The sequence below is a fragment of the Lathamus discolor genome, chromosome 6, assembly GCF_037157495.1.
Source record: "Lathamus discolor isolate bLatDis1 chromosome 6, bLatDis1.hap1, whole genome shotgun sequence".
Classification (NCBI taxonomy): domain Eukaryota; kingdom Metazoa; phylum Chordata; class Aves; order Psittaciformes; family Psittacidae; genus Lathamus; species Lathamus discolor.
Genome location: NC_088889.1, coordinates 55,641,338 through 55,656,738, shown reverse-complemented (window position 1 = coordinate 55,656,738; position 15,401 = coordinate 55,641,338). Strand labels below are relative to the sequence as shown.

Sequence of the window (15,401 nt, the reverse complement as noted above, 5' to 3'; positions counted from 1 at the left end):
ACCTATTCTTGCATGTTTATTTTATTCTTATGTTAATGCTTTTCACCTTTATTAGTGAATTGCTCAAGTATAAGCTCTCTTGATTAGCTGTTTGGTCCAAGTAAATCCATCAAGATGAGTTTCTAGAGTTTGGTACTCAGGACAACTAAATTCAGATAAAAACAAGGTAGAAGAAATTATAGAATCATAGAATAGTTCGGGTTGGAAAGTACCTCAAGATCCTCTAGTTCCAAACCCCCTGGCATGGGCAAGGACACCTCACACTAAACCATGTCACCCAAGGCTTCGTCCAACCTGGCCTTGAACACTGCCAGTGGTGGAGCACTCACAACCTCCCTGGGCAGCCGAATCCAGTGCCTCACCACCCTAACAGGAAAGACCTTCCTCCTTATATCCAATCTAAATTTCCTCTGTCTAAGTTTTAACCCCTTACCCCTTCTGTCACTACAGTCCCTGACAAAGAGTCCCTCCCCAGCATCCCTATAGGGCCCCTTCAGGTACTGGAAGGCTGCTACGAGGTCTCCACGCAGCCTTCTCTTCACCAGGAGAACAGCCCCAACTTTCTCAGCCTATCTTAATACGGGAGGTGCTCCAGTCCCCTGATCATCCTCGTGGCCCTCCTCTGGACTTGTTCCAGCAGTTCCATGTCCTTTTTATGCTAAGGACACCAGAACTGCACACAATACTCCAGGTGAGCTCTCAGGAGAGCAGAGTAGAGGGGCAGGATCACCTCCTTCGACCTGCTGGTCACGCTCCTTTTGATACAGCTCAGGATACGGTTGGCTTTCTGGGCTGCGAGCACACACTGAAACCGGCCCATGTTCATTTTCTCATCGACCAGCACCCCCAAGTCCTTCTCCGCAGGGCTGCTCTGAATCTCTTCTCTGCCCAACCTGTTGCTGTGCCCGGGATTGCTCCGACCCAGGTGTAGGACCTTGCACTCGTCATGGTTGAACTTCATAAAGTTGGCATCAGCCCCCCTCACAAGCGTGTCAAGGTCCCTCTGGATGGCATCCCTTCCCTCCAGCATATCAACCGGACCACACAGCTTGGTGTCATCGGCAAACTTGCTGAGGGCGCACTCAATCCCACTGTCCATGTCACTGACAAAGATGTTGAACAAGAGCAGTCCCAACACCAATCCCTGAGGGACACCACTTGTTACCGATCTCCAGCCGGACATTGAGCCATTGATCACAACTCTTTGTGTGCGGCCAGCCAGCCAGTTCTTTATCCACCGAGAGGTCCATCCATCAAATTGATGTCTCTCCAATTTAGAAATAAGGATGTTGCGTGGGACAGTGTTGAATGTTTTGCACAAGTCCAGGTAGATGACATCAACTGCTCTACTCCTGTCCATCAGTTCTGTAGCCCCACCATAGAAGGCCACCAAATTGGTCAGGCAGGATTTCCCCTTAGTGAAGCCATGCTGGCTGTCACCAAGCACCTTGTTGTTTTTCATGTGCCTTAGCATGCCTTCCAGGAGAATGTGCTCCAAGATTTTACCAGGCACAGAGGTGAGACTGACTGGTCTGTAATTCCCCGGGTCTTCCATTTTCTCCTTCTTGAAAATGGGGGTTATATTTCCCTTTTTTCAGTCGTCGGGAACTTCACCTGACTGCCATGATTTCTCAAATACGATGGCCAGTGGCTTAGCAACTTCATTCGCCAGCTCCTTCAGGACCCGCGGATGGATTCCATCAGGTCCCACGGACTTGTGCGCGTTCAGATTTTTAAGATGGTCTCGAACCAGATCCTCTCCTACAGTGGGCCCAAGGTCTTCATTCTCACAGTTCCTGCATCTACCTTCTAAGACCTGGGTAGTGCAGTCAGAGCCTTTGCCAGTGAAGACCAAGGCAAAGAAGTCATTCAGAACCTCAGCCTCCTCCAAATCCTGTGTAGCCAGTTCTCCCAAAAGCTTCCTCAGGGGGCCTGTGTTGTCCCTAGTCTGTTTTTTGTTTGCTACGTGCCTGTAGAATCCCTTCCTGTTATCCTTAACATCCCTAGCCAAGTTAAATTCTAACTGGGCCTTAGCCTTCCTAACCTGGTCCCTGGCTTCCCGGACAACATCCCTGTACTCTACCCAGGCCGCCTATCCTTGCTTCCACCTTTTATAAGCTTCTTTTTCCCTTTGAATTTTCCTCAGCAGCTCCTCATCCACCCAAGGAGGTCTCCTGGCCCTCCTGCTGCACTTCCTTCTAGTTGGGATGCAGCACTCCTGAGCTTGCAGCAGGTGGTCCTTGAATATCAACCAAGAGTCTTGGGCCCCCCTGCCCTCCAAGGCTATATCCCATGGAACCTTACTAAGCAGGCTCCTGAAGAGGCCAAAGTCTGCTCTCTTGAATTCCAGGGCAGTGAGCTTGCTGCACGCTCTTCTCACTGTCCTGAGGATCTCAAATTCGACCATCTCGTGATCGCTGCATCCAAGGCTGCCCTGGAGTGTCACATTCTCAACAAGCCCTTCCCTGTTGGTGAGCACAAGGTCAAGCATGGCACCTCTCCTTGTCGGCTCCTCTATTACTTGCAGAAGGAAGTTGTCTTCCACACAATCGAGGAACCTCCTGGATTGCTTGTGCCAGGCGGTACCGTCGTTCCAACAGATGTCAGGGTGCTTGAAGTCACCCATGAGAACAAGGGCCTGCGAGCGTGAAGCTTTTCCTGTCTGTCTACAGAGTGCTCCATCTGCAGGTTCTCCTTGATCAGGCGGTCTGTAACAGATCCCCACAGTAATGTCTCCCATTGCTGTTTTCCCTTTAACCCTGACTCACAAACTCTCTGTAAACTGCTCACCTGTCCCCAGACAGAGTTCCATACTCTCCAGCCTATCCCTAACATAAAGAGCAACTCTCCCTCCCCGCTTTGTGTGTTACTAAGTTATAAAGACTGGAGTTCCATCAGATTCATGAAATCTAGCAAGACGAAAAATAGGGTTGATACTTTGCCTTTTGTGACTCTTCTGTTTGGCCAGAGAAGCTGAACCGGTCTTTAAGAAGGACTGACTTAAATAAGCACACCCCTACCCCAACCCCAGGCAAACAAAAACCATTCATTTGACATGAAATGAAGTTATAATTCTTATACATTTCTGGAAACAGGCAGGTACCTCCTTGTCTGTTTTGTCATACCCTGGCCTTTTCAGTTTTAACTAAAAGAAATAGCCTTCCTCTTTACTTCGATGTCCATGCATGTCTTACTCCATATACTACTGTGACTTTATTGCAGTAAGGATGAATACGTTTTATTGCATTAAGCCATAAATGGAAGTAAGAGGTAACAGGTCTACAGAACCAATTTATTGACATGCTTCTCTCAATCACAATGTTGCTCCCACTGAAACTGTGATCTTCCAACTAATATAAGACAGTTTGGGAATGAAGATGATTGACATCTGAAGCATTTTTGCAGACTTGTGATTTGGAAAATGTGCATGCCTGCATAAAAATTTCCCTATGGAGGTGGATCTTATTGTAAATTTCTCAAACTCATAGGAAACATTAACAAAAAAACAAACCCAACATTTTCAACCAGTACCAAGACTGTCCTCTGATCACACATCAGGGTATTATCAATTCTGCAGACTAGTTTGTATTTGCACATCCGGTATTTATTTTAAGAGCTAGATTATATTATACTCTCTTCATTTCCCCCCTAAGCAATTTCATACTGCTTAAAGATGCTGAATTATTGAACAAAATCAAACTGAAAACTCTAATGCACACAACTGAGGGAAGTATCTACACTGGAGGGATTTGAATGTATTTTTAGCTTGTGTACCTGTCTCCTCTTGAGCAACTTGGAAAAACTGATATCATTTATGATTTCAATCCATTTATAATACAGAAGTCTCAAGATTACTATGACCGTGGGAAAACTGGTTACTAAGTATCACTGAAATTTGTTCAAACTGTAACTGGGAAAATAAAACAAGAAGAGTATCTTAATCATTAAAGCAGAAAATGACAAAAAAAAAAAATCTATCACATTAATAAAAGACGGCAGAGAATACTGTGCACAACACTTATTGTAAGATATAGCATAGGCTTTTAATTAAAAGAAATGCAAATGTGATGTTTTTTCCATCACTTACTTCACATATTAAAATACATTGCCTTGCTCTTATAAACACACATCTGCACACATGCATGTAACAGGCACACAACTCTAACAGTGTAAGCCATGATGTCCCTCAAGAATAAATATTACTAATTGATTCACCAGCTATTTTAGATGAATTTTCAGGGCTCTCACTTGGGAGTTATCACCTGTCAAAACAGTATTTCTCCCTTTCCCCTCACCTTGTTTTCTCTGGTAAGCCTTGGTTCACCTTCCCTCATATACCAAAATTCCCAAAAATGCTACATGGTTGGTCCTAAAATATTTAGCTTAACATTTTTTTATTCACTTACATTTGAAACAGAATGGAAAGGAAGTAAGAAAATGAATCTGTACTGAGTCAACATTGCAGTAACCAATATACTGGAGTCTAAGATATAACAGCACATTATTTTTTATCTCTGGAAATGAAATTATGAGGTATGTATCTATATTTCAGTTATGTTCATGAATATTTACAAAGCAAAACCAAAGTATAATTCTTACTATTTCATTTCAGGCAAATGAATTCAGAATTTTTGAGAATAAAAAACAGTATATGACTAAATGGGAAATAAGATCTCCAGAGTCTAAGGCTCTATACTACTCTGGAATTATGCACCCCAGTATAAAAATTGTCACTAAAGGTGACTTTTGGATCATGGGGGGAAAAAAAAGGAAAAAAGGGAAAAAATATCCTTTTATACTTACCATTAATGATCACTTGAAAAATCTACATGAATTTTAGTTAACAGAAAACAAGACAAGCACTAATTCTTTGAGAACAATTAAAAAAACAAATCCCATAGTACTACAGTGCTCAAAAAAAAAAAACCCCAAAACCAAACTACCCCCAAAAAACAAACACATTAAAAGGCTTACCAGGGCCTCTGTTTTGATTGTTGGCCTGACCATAAAGTTTGGGTCAGGGTGAAGCATGACTGGTTTAGAGACTATTGGTACCCCTGGATGTCGTTGGGTGGGTGGACTTGGAGCAAGTTTCTATGGGGTTAATTTAAGAAAATTACAATTCACAATGTAATTTATGCAAATATGTTATTTCACCAAGATGCCTCAAATCAAATAGCTTATGGTAATGGATCTAATGACACTAATGCAAAAAAAAGTACTTACAGAATTAGTTAAACTAAGACTTATAAAGTCAACAAACCAAACCATAATTTCTCTTGCTTCCCCCCTAATCTCTGACTTCACCAGCACAATCATGGAGAAATGTCATCCCTGCTTTTGGCATTTATCCCATAAAGGCAAAGGACTGAATAAGAAATGTCAAGGGAAAAAAAAAAATAAAAATCTGAATTTAAGGACAGAGCGAACCTGAAATAACATTTTAACTAATCTGTGGCTAAACAAATCTAAGATGAAGTTCACCAGGACTGCAGCAATCTTTCCATAAATCATTTCAAGCTAACTTATCTTAAGAGCAAGGGTTAGTTGCACTAACTACCTAGCTTTGACTCCATGAAGTACAGATATTCAGAGGCATCTGATACCTCTTCATGCGGCACGTACTAACCCAACTCTACACTTGTTACTCAGTCAAAACTCCCATTGACGTCAAGCATAGTTTTATTCAAAAGTTCAAAACTCAGCCCTGCGGGTTTAGTTTCTGACTTAATGCCAGCAACTCTCAGCACACTTTCGTTGATGTTTCTCACAGGAAATGTAATCCAGATATCATTAATGTAGTACAAGCTGCATCCTCCAAAATTTAAATTGCTTCCAGCAAGCTGGCTAAACAACTTCTTTTTTTGCCTTTTTTTACATAATAATAAAAAAAATTAATAATTTGGAACTAGATCTTTCAAAGTCCCTGTGGATATCCCTTAATTAACACTGTTCCACACTACAAAAATACATCGTATCATTAAGTCTTCTGAGCTTAGAAGAATTGGCAGGTTCACAGATATCAACTTGTTAAAGTTGCACTGGAACTGGATGACTGCTCCTGGAGTTGCACAATTTAGAGAGAGACCTCTCTAGAGCTCCTTGGAATGGGAAAACCTGATATTTGATCATTCTGAATCAAAAGGAATGTTGGTTCTGGGAAGAAAGCTTTCTTTTCAGCACCCATTATATTCAAATACAGTTTGGTCCTATCTCCTTTTGCCTATCTTGACCGGACAAAGTATATGCTCCATGACATACATAACACACAAACATGGACCATGTATTGCTGAAGTGTTGAAATATGAAGTCCTCAGACCATTAGAAGTCACTTCCACTACTTGGTATTAGATATCTTGTAACACAGCATTGGATCCAAGCATGTGAATGCTAGTGTTGAATTTTAAATAAATTAGCCATGCAGAGTCAAACCCTTGTCATTTACTTGACACTAGCATTACATGGGAAGCTCATAAAACTGCAGTATTTATTAACAGTATATGACATACCAGTGGATTGCTTGACACAGAAGACACTTTGCCAACGTGGGAGGTGTTTCTTACAACCTAAACAGTAACAGACTTAGTACTGGGTTCATACAAAATATATAGCTAATAACAGTTTTGAGAAACAGATCAATTTATACCAGATATTTTAATAGCTACTTGTCAAGAATGTAATTGACAGCATTTTATTCCTTTTTTCCCCCAAGTATTTGTTTGAGCCGTATTTGAAATTAAACGATCTGGGGAAAAAAAAAAACCCGACTTAGCAACACAGAGATTTAACAGTTTGAGTACTATTTGAAAAGCAAATTTATGGGACAACACCAGTTGTCTTATTTTCAGCTTTAGCAGGCTTAAGCACACGATCTTTAATTGTTGAAGTAAAATAAACACACTGCATATGCTTATCTGTCATGTTAAAATGGACTCTTTAAAAAGCAGAAAGGATAAATTGTCCAGCTTCTGATTTTTCTTCCACTTCTGAAACCACATCAAGAATACTGAGTTATCTATTTATAAATAAAGCAGCTTTGGCTCAGTATTAACACTTTACTAAGAGCTTAGTTCTTCTCTCATATACCCTAATCATGTACAGTGAAATCTGTCTTATTTCTGAAAGCTAGATCATTTTTTTCTTGTTACCTGATGTATTTCCCTTTCATTATTAACCTCTTTTCTCTAACATAACTAGCAGTGAAAAACTGCCAGGAACATATATTGGAATAAATAGGTGTATGACAGTTCCTATACTATTTCTTTTATCTGAATACTTTTTATCATAGAATCATAGAATAGTTAGGGTTGGAAAGGACCTTAAGATCATGTAGTTCCAACCCCCCTGCCATGGGTAGGGACATGTCACATTAAACTGTATCAGCATTAGCAGAATATATTCCTTTGTACACTTGTGTCATGTCACATTATTTGTATTTCACAAATAATTTGGGAAACCTATTATCCATTAGTATATATGGCATCTCTATTTCAGTGGAACTAGCATATTCTTGGCACTTTAAGCATATAAACCACATCGATCAAGCTCTATCACAGAACAACTTTAGTTTATAAGAAGAGATTCATAGTTAACATTAGGGTTATTATTCACATAGAAATAATCTGCCAGTTTCCCCTGAGAACTGATTAGTTTGCATAACCTTCTCTACCTCAACCAAAATCATGCAAATGCAAAGCTTCGTATTTCCAAGTAAACATGCAAAAAACCCACCAAAAACTACAGTGCTTAGCAAAGGGAATTATGATGCTCCCATTTCCCCCCTACAGTGATATCTGGCACAAAATTTCTTATATTTGATCCCCTTTTGAACAAAGATTGTAGTAAAGAGAAAGTCCCCATGTTTTCTCAAAGAAATCCCTAAATCCTGTGTGTACAAAAAGAGTCAAGCCTGATTACACGCTCTTGCTCATTTAAAAGTATTTTACAGATAATGTATACAGTGTCGATGTTTTAAGAAGCCACAAAGATGATTAAGGGAGTGGAACATCTCCCTTATGAGGAGAGGCTGAGGGAGCTGGGTCTCTTTAGCTTGCAAAAGAGGAGACTGAGGGGTGACCTCATCAATGTTTACAAATATGTAAAGGGTAGGTGTCAGGATGATGGAGCTAGGCTTTTTTCAGTGATATCCAGTGATAGGACAAGGGGCAATGGGTGTAAACTGGAACATAGGAGGTTCCACGTTAACATCAGGAAGAACTTCTTTACTGTAAGAGTGACAGAGCACTGGAACAGGTTGCCCAGGGGGGTTGTGGAGTCTCCTACACTGGAGATATTCAAGGCCCGCCTGGACAAGTTCCTGTGTGATGTACTGTAGGTTACCCTGCTCTTGCAGGGGGGTTGGACTAGATGATCTTTTTAGGTCCCTTCCAACCCTTGGGATTCTGTGATTCTGTGATTCTGTGATTTGAGCTTCTGATTTTGAGCTCATTTTCTTCTCACATTACAAAGCAATGTGATGACATCTTTAAAATGCTTCCACTGGTCATTTTCACTACAGAGGTATTTTTCCCAAATTTAACTATGCGTTAAATCTTCTGATTTTGGTTTTTGGTCTGACAAAGTTTTTTTCTTTTAATATATATATTTAAGCATTCAAGTCCAAATTGTATTTTTAACTGATACGTTCTGGCCAAGATACCTGCATGCGCAAGGGGTACAACGTACATAGGGAGGAGAGCAAAACCCTCTTAACTTAAAATTTGTAAAAAGTTAAAATAAAACTACTTCTGGACTGCATTCACTATTATGACACAGTAAAACCATCTCACTCCTTTTAACACTGCATATGGCAGATCCACCCCAATCCAGTGGATGAAGTGGGTGATGTTGCTGGGGAGGGAGGCCAGGCAGGGGAATGGTAAAGGCACATGCATCCAAACAGATCATGAGGTCACCTGGGAAGCTGGTGTTACTGACAGGGTGGGACCTCTTGAAAGTGGAACATTTGATGTAGGAAGTAGATGAGCTGATGATGCTGAAGGAAGAGTGGGTGGTGATGGTGGCAGAGGTGGTGCCACACGTTGGTTAGGCTTGTCAACTTCATCCAAGTTTATGTCATCAAGATCTGTAGTATGAAGCTGCAGACCACCAGCAAAACGCCGCACTGATGTGGCTGGAGGAGCAGATGGACGTCCACTTGCCAACTACGTGCAACAGAACAGAAATCTGCCTTAGCAGTTCAGCTGACTGCAACAGCTCCAAAGAAATGAACGGCAAATCCTAGAACATCACTCAGCCTAACTGCTCCTGCACAGGAAGTTCTTGGCTTCTCCCACACAGACTATACATAACCTTTTTCTCCAAAAGCCTTTTTAAAGGCACTCCTTGGGATTTAAGTTTAAAAAGAAGAAAATTCAAGTGCTGTGACAGTAGCCTTGGCTGTTGGGGCAAAGGGGATGACACACACAAAAAACCCAACTGCATGGAGACATCAGAAGGTAAGAAAAAAAAACAAACCCCAAACCCCAAAAACACAGGACAAATCGCAGATGATATCTCTTGCCTCACTAGCTCTTATGATGAGAAAGCAGAATTGCTCCTTGCAAAGGTGATTATATAAGAAGAAAGTAATCAAAGACAGGGCCTGAAATTCCATGCCATTAAAAAAGGGAAAGGTGCTCAATTCTGTGTAAACATAACTAGACATTAATACAGGAGGGGGAAGTAAGCTTAAGCAGCATTTCAGGGTGCTATGAAATTCAGATCCTCAGGAGGCTCTGGATCTTCCAATTTCTGTCAATCAACACCAAATGCATTGTGGGGCCAACAGACTCCAGAGCTTGAACATGACTCTTCACACAAGAAGTAAGGTTGCAATATGTAACATCTACATATGCTTTAGAGTTGCTAACATTTCTTTGATCTAACTGAAGTATCTAAGAAAATCTAGTTGATACTCTTTATTTTGCTATTTTGTAGACTCAGCTGAGGAAACCTTAGACAGATGAGCTGTCCCACAGACACATGCATCTTAGTCTAATATGAAAACACGTCCCTCAGCTGGGTACCTCTGTTGACATCTTTTTGGATCTCCTTACCTGCCATACTGACCCCTGGTACTAAAGAAAAAAAAAAAAAGGTATTTGTTTGGCAGAGGTCAAGAGATCTTGCCTGCTCTTGAACCCAAGTAGCAGTTCGAGCCTGTAATACCTGCATTGATCCCTCATAAGCATTCCGGTTTTGTGCTTTATATCAGTTCAACTGCTTGGATAATTCTGTAGAAAAATTGTAATGGATTATTTAAATATAATGGAAATACAACTGTGATTTTAATCTGTAATGTTCCCTCTTACTTTACAGAGTAAGTGGGACAAAGATCTATCAGAATGCAACTAGCCAAATTTAGGTAGTGGAAGAAAACTCTGCATAATCATTTCACTGTACTTGAGACATGCACTGAAGAGCCACACAGATCTGATCCTGAGGGCAGGAGAACAGAAGACCAGCTGCTTTTTCAGAGCTGCTCCACATTGACCTGAAGGAAATTCATGCGAGGGTGTTCCCCAAGGGTCCTCTCTGTGGTTGCAATTTCATGAGGATCCCAGGGGAGTTCAGCAGATTGCAGTGTTCCTCTTGAAAGCAGCTGTGCTTGGAAGACAGCCAGAGCAGTAGGATGGTGGGAAAGCCTCACTCCACATCTAGAACCACCAGGCTCTAAGGCACACTCACTATTTGCAACTCTCTTCATTTAAGGGGACTATGTAAAACACAAAAACAAACCCTATCCATTGTGAGTTTCTCATCTTTTTGTAATTTTCTTAATGTGTACCTTTATTCCATGCAACACTAGGAAGCATCCAAGAGTACATCAATGACGTTCTTACTTTCATAGGATACTAAAATATATGGTTGGGTATTCTAGCCTCATTTTTATTACTCGTAGTATGTTCCACCTAGCCCAAACAGGTCATGTGCCAATAAAACTGTTAATCTGGTGTTGATAATACACTTAAAAAGAACAAAATAATAAAAATTAGAATAATAATAATAAAAAATCCTCCCTAAAATACATGAACAGCAAATGCTACATATTGCAACTCATCAGTTATTGATATTTTCTCCCCTGCCTCTTAAACTGACGCTGAGAGGGAAAGATAAAAACAGATTTTTCTCTGGTAAAAACCTGTTGCTTTTAGGAGACAACCAGTGTGTTTTTAAGACAGCATGCAATATATAAAGAAGCCAGAATTTTACCTCAGGAGATTCATTCTCCACAGAGGAAATCTGTTCTAACCGTGTCTGACAAAGTCTTTCCACCCAGTGCTGCACCTTTTCTGATTCTTCCAGATCTTCTCGTTCTGTCTCAGATACCTTAACCATAATATCAGTGCATGAAAAAAGGTTATAGGTATAGTTACAACACAAGTCTATTTCAGATGTATGAAGTGCCATCGAAATTAATTTTAAAACTAATAATGGTTTTGAGAATTATTTCTTATCTTTCTGTCTTTCCCTAAATGCATCATTCCAAATGGAGGCACATTAATTGCAGAGGTATCCTCATGTGGACAAAAACTGACTGTAGAAACAGGCAAACATGGGGACGGTTTTGCAGTGAAACAGCAATTTTTTTAAACTTGGTTATCTTTGACGTAATTAAACAAGTGTCCTATTAAGATAATTCCACTAAAGATTCAGCTAATTTTCTTTCAGTATAATTTTGCACTTGATGGGAGAACACAACATACCTCTTGCACAAGACGATTTATTTTCAGTTGTTTTTCTTTCTCCAGCATTCCTTCTTTCTCTTTGGCAAGTTTTTGCTCAAACTCCATTTCCTTTTTATTCTTCTTCTGTTCACACAGACTGTCGCTTTTGGACTTCTTTCGGTCTTTCCCTTTCTGGGAAATTTTGATTGTTTGGGGTTTTTCTTTTTCTTAAGTGAAGTATTTTTACACCAGATAAAAACATTCCAAACTTCAAGCTTAGTACATGAGTGTCTGCCTTGAAAATTTAATCACAGTCTGTGCAAGTAGGGGGATAGTCTTTTAAAAGGAAGTCCTAAGTCCATTTCCTCAGAAATCTGCTGGAAATTCAACCTTATTTGGAAGGCCTGGGCATACTAACATAAGTTGGACAAGATCAGGCAGTTGCTCTTCTGCAAATTGCAACATTAGGGCACACAGGCCTACAACAAAACTCTGAATATTCATTCCATTTTGGTTGGTCTTGATTGGCCATTTCCCTGTTCTAGCATTTTTATAAAAGTCCAAGATTAACTGCTTTCACATGACAGATGCTCATGTATAGGTAGATGTGAATATTCTATGCATACTACGTCTTCACTCATATGTCCTAAACATTGCAAGCCTTAATACAACCAAAAAAAGCACTTATAAAGGAAAGGCTTAGATCAGTGTAGAAACCGAATTGCTGCCAGGAAAGACTGCATCACAAAGAACAAGTAGCTCCTACATGCACTGGATAGAATCTGCTCATGTGAGTGAATTAATACAGCGCAATACAACTCTAAAATTGAGTGCAACCAAAGGAGAAAACCACATAGTCTTTTTGGAGTCTCTGTTCCTGCTGTCATGGAAATATACCCTGCTCCTTATTTCTATTTCAGCAATGTCAGATTTCTGCTACCCTCTCCTGTTTGCAGTGGTAAGGCCTAGTTCATATTGGAAAGCCCATGTTCTCCTTTCATTTATGAGCAAGTAAAAAGGAGGAGCAGCTGGTCACTCACTGTCAGTTATTTCCAGTGCCCAGTGAGGCTATGGCTTCAGATTTGATTTGCTCTGCTCATTATCATCAGCTACTCACTTTCCATGGTGATTTTGGGAATTCAAAGAATAAACGTGCTTCATCTTAGATAGTATTATTTGTCTTTCTTCCACCTTTTACATTTAATACTGATAACAGGGCCTTTGAAAACATGACATTTTCCCTGGCAACTACAAAAGCCAATTCTAGTCAAGTAGTCACAGAACTGGAAATTCGTGCTGCTGAGTTCAGTGGGATGCTGTCTATTGCTTCATTGTTAAGTAGAGTTTGGGGAAGTAAGTGGGAGGAATCAATCATCACTGGAGATAAAAAAAATGTAAAAAATTTAAGTAAAAAAAAAAAATCTAGCTTTTCACACTAATGTTTTAACATAAAGATAATTCCGTGGCCATGTTTCGTTCAGAGCTCTTTACTTTGTACTTTAATAACAATTAGTGATATCTTTTAATAAATTAGAAAATATATTTAGTACTGTCTACTAAATGTAAATATCTGGCAGGTTAACCTGCTAGTATCAACATTTGAAAGAATACTGAATTTAAAGGCAGTACACATGCCAAAGTATTCTGGAATACTAGTATGTATCAGACAATATTAGCTACATTTACTGCATTCAGATACAACAGGATGAGTCATCCTTTTCATCCATCTTCCCCATGGATTCAGTTTATTTCCTATTATAGACATTTTTAGTACAGAGTGAAATTTTGTTTCTAAACAAAACAAAACAAAAAAAAAAATTTGGCATAGGATGAAAATTTATCACTTCCAGATTTAAAAATATTTCTAAAAGCAAAAAATTAAAAATACACCTTTTCAAGCTTCTAGTTGACACTGTGTAGTAGAGTTCAACATGAACTGGGCACGATCTTCATTATTATATATAAAGGTATTTGGATGCTCTGTAAACTGTCTTTGCCAGCAGCAATATAGAAGATCACCCATTTGTGTGAAGAAACTTTGTTTTCATAACACCTATTTTATTTTTCAGATAGAAATCCTAACTGTACTGGCATTCACACAAGTTACAGATCCATGATGATTTACAGCCACCAGCACTACAAAATGGTATCAGACTGTACAATCATTTTCTATTCTCTATGAAGGATCCACACAAAAGGTTAAAATAAAAGTCCTAAATGGTGAAATAAGCACTGCATCTGCCAGACACAATCCTGACTTCCTCAGGAACCTTGAGTTGTCAGAAGATAGACACAGGAACTCTTCTTGACCCTTCTACCCCAGTCAATTACACTCAGCCATCACAAAAAAACCCCACAAACCAACAAATTGCCACCAAAACAAACAACACAACTACAAAACCCTTAATAATTGGAAGAAATTAAGAGACTAAAGCAACACCAGCAATAAAATATTGTTTGAGATTCATAATTCAAAATTGCAATACTTTAGCAGCAACTCTACAGATATAAAAGTATTCTATCAAGCTTAAAGGTTTGGGTTTTTCATTTGTGGGGGGGGTTTTCTCATTCTATGTCGTACATGCCTAAAAGCTTTTTGCCTTCAGCACTCTTCCTCCTGGGAGATTCCCATTAAACTTTTGTCAGTGTGCTGTTTTTCAATACATTTTCTTGAGGACTTTTAGAGAACATCAAGACATGAGCTGCCCACCTGTACTGAACACCTTCTGCAAAGTATAGACATACAATTCCCACTGAAGCAGGAAGAACTTTAAAATCCAAAGAATTCAAAAGTACAAATCCTAGCAGATGCATCCCAAAATGCATCTTAATTTGTGCACATGCTAAAAGAAGCAGCATTTAACTATCAAGAATGTCTAGTAATAACAGAGAAAAGGTAAAATAGGAATTAAAATTCAAATGCACAGCAAACAAGTTTACACAGCAAACTTTGTACCTTGCGGATTGTGGGAAATTTTCCTTCATACCGATAAAACCACCCAAAAGCTACAAAAAGTAAAGCAAAAGTTTTTTGAAGTCAAAGACTGGTTCAGATTCAGACCAATGCATGTTGATACATATAACTGATTAAAATTTATTCAAAATACCAAATACCAAAATACCATAGGCTTGATATTACACAATGACTTCTTGATCAATTGTGCTTGTACATTTAGTCATGTTACCCTTATTTTACTGATACTTATTTTATGTTAAATAAAGCAAATACAAGAATCTTTCACACAGAACCATACAGCCATATGCATTTCTAAGATTTCTGTGCTCACAGTCTTACTCTACAGTTAGCAAGCCTTAAAATGAAACAGGTATTCAAACTCGTCCAAGCCTGTGGCAGAACACAGAGGTATTTCAAGAGATTGAAAAAAAATAAAGCCCCCATTTCCTAGGATAAAATATTTCAAGCCAAGTGCACAAATATTCAGAAACATTACTGAGTAAAATTATACAAAAGAATCTGTTACTATGATTTTAGTTAAGAAACACTCATAAGACACAGGTTTCAATATAATCCACTTTTCTGGGGGACTGACGGATTTTGTATTTGTATCAAGATACCTTTAGAAAGCAATGACAACAAGAGCATCATAACCTTTCACTGTCTACCAAAGGACCGCTCATACTGCTCTAGAAAAACTAAATTATCAGTTCAGTGTAAAGACTGACTGTCAGGAGGAAGCAGAACACAGGAAGAGTCCGAACTAGCATAGGAAG

The 15,401-nt window shown here is 39.4% G+C and overlaps 1 protein-coding gene across 3 annotated transcripts in view; it reads right to left on the bottom strand.

Moving 5' to 3' along the window:
* Positions 1-15,401, bottom strand: part of USH1C (USH1 protein network component harmonin) — a 59,050-nt gene that overhangs the window by 17,992 nt on the left and 25,657 nt on the right. Inside the window, exons 15-20 of one of the 3 annotated variants that reach the window (XM_065682873.1) lie at positions 14,626-14,675; positions 11,709-11,861; positions 11,215-11,331; positions 8,916-9,164; positions 6,510-6,566; positions 4,975-5,094 (exon numbers count right to left, since the gene is read on the bottom strand). The exons of the other annotated variants lie outside the window; for them this stretch is intronic. Coding sequence (XP_065538945.1) covers positions 4,975-5,094; positions 6,510-6,566; positions 8,916-9,164; positions 11,215-11,331; positions 11,709-11,861; positions 14,626-14,675 — 746 coding nt within the window. The remainder of the gene's footprint in view (positions 1-4,974; positions 5,095-6,509; positions 6,567-8,915; positions 9,165-11,214; positions 11,332-11,708; positions 11,862-14,625; positions 14,676-15,401) is intronic. 3 annotated transcript variants of the gene reach the window in all.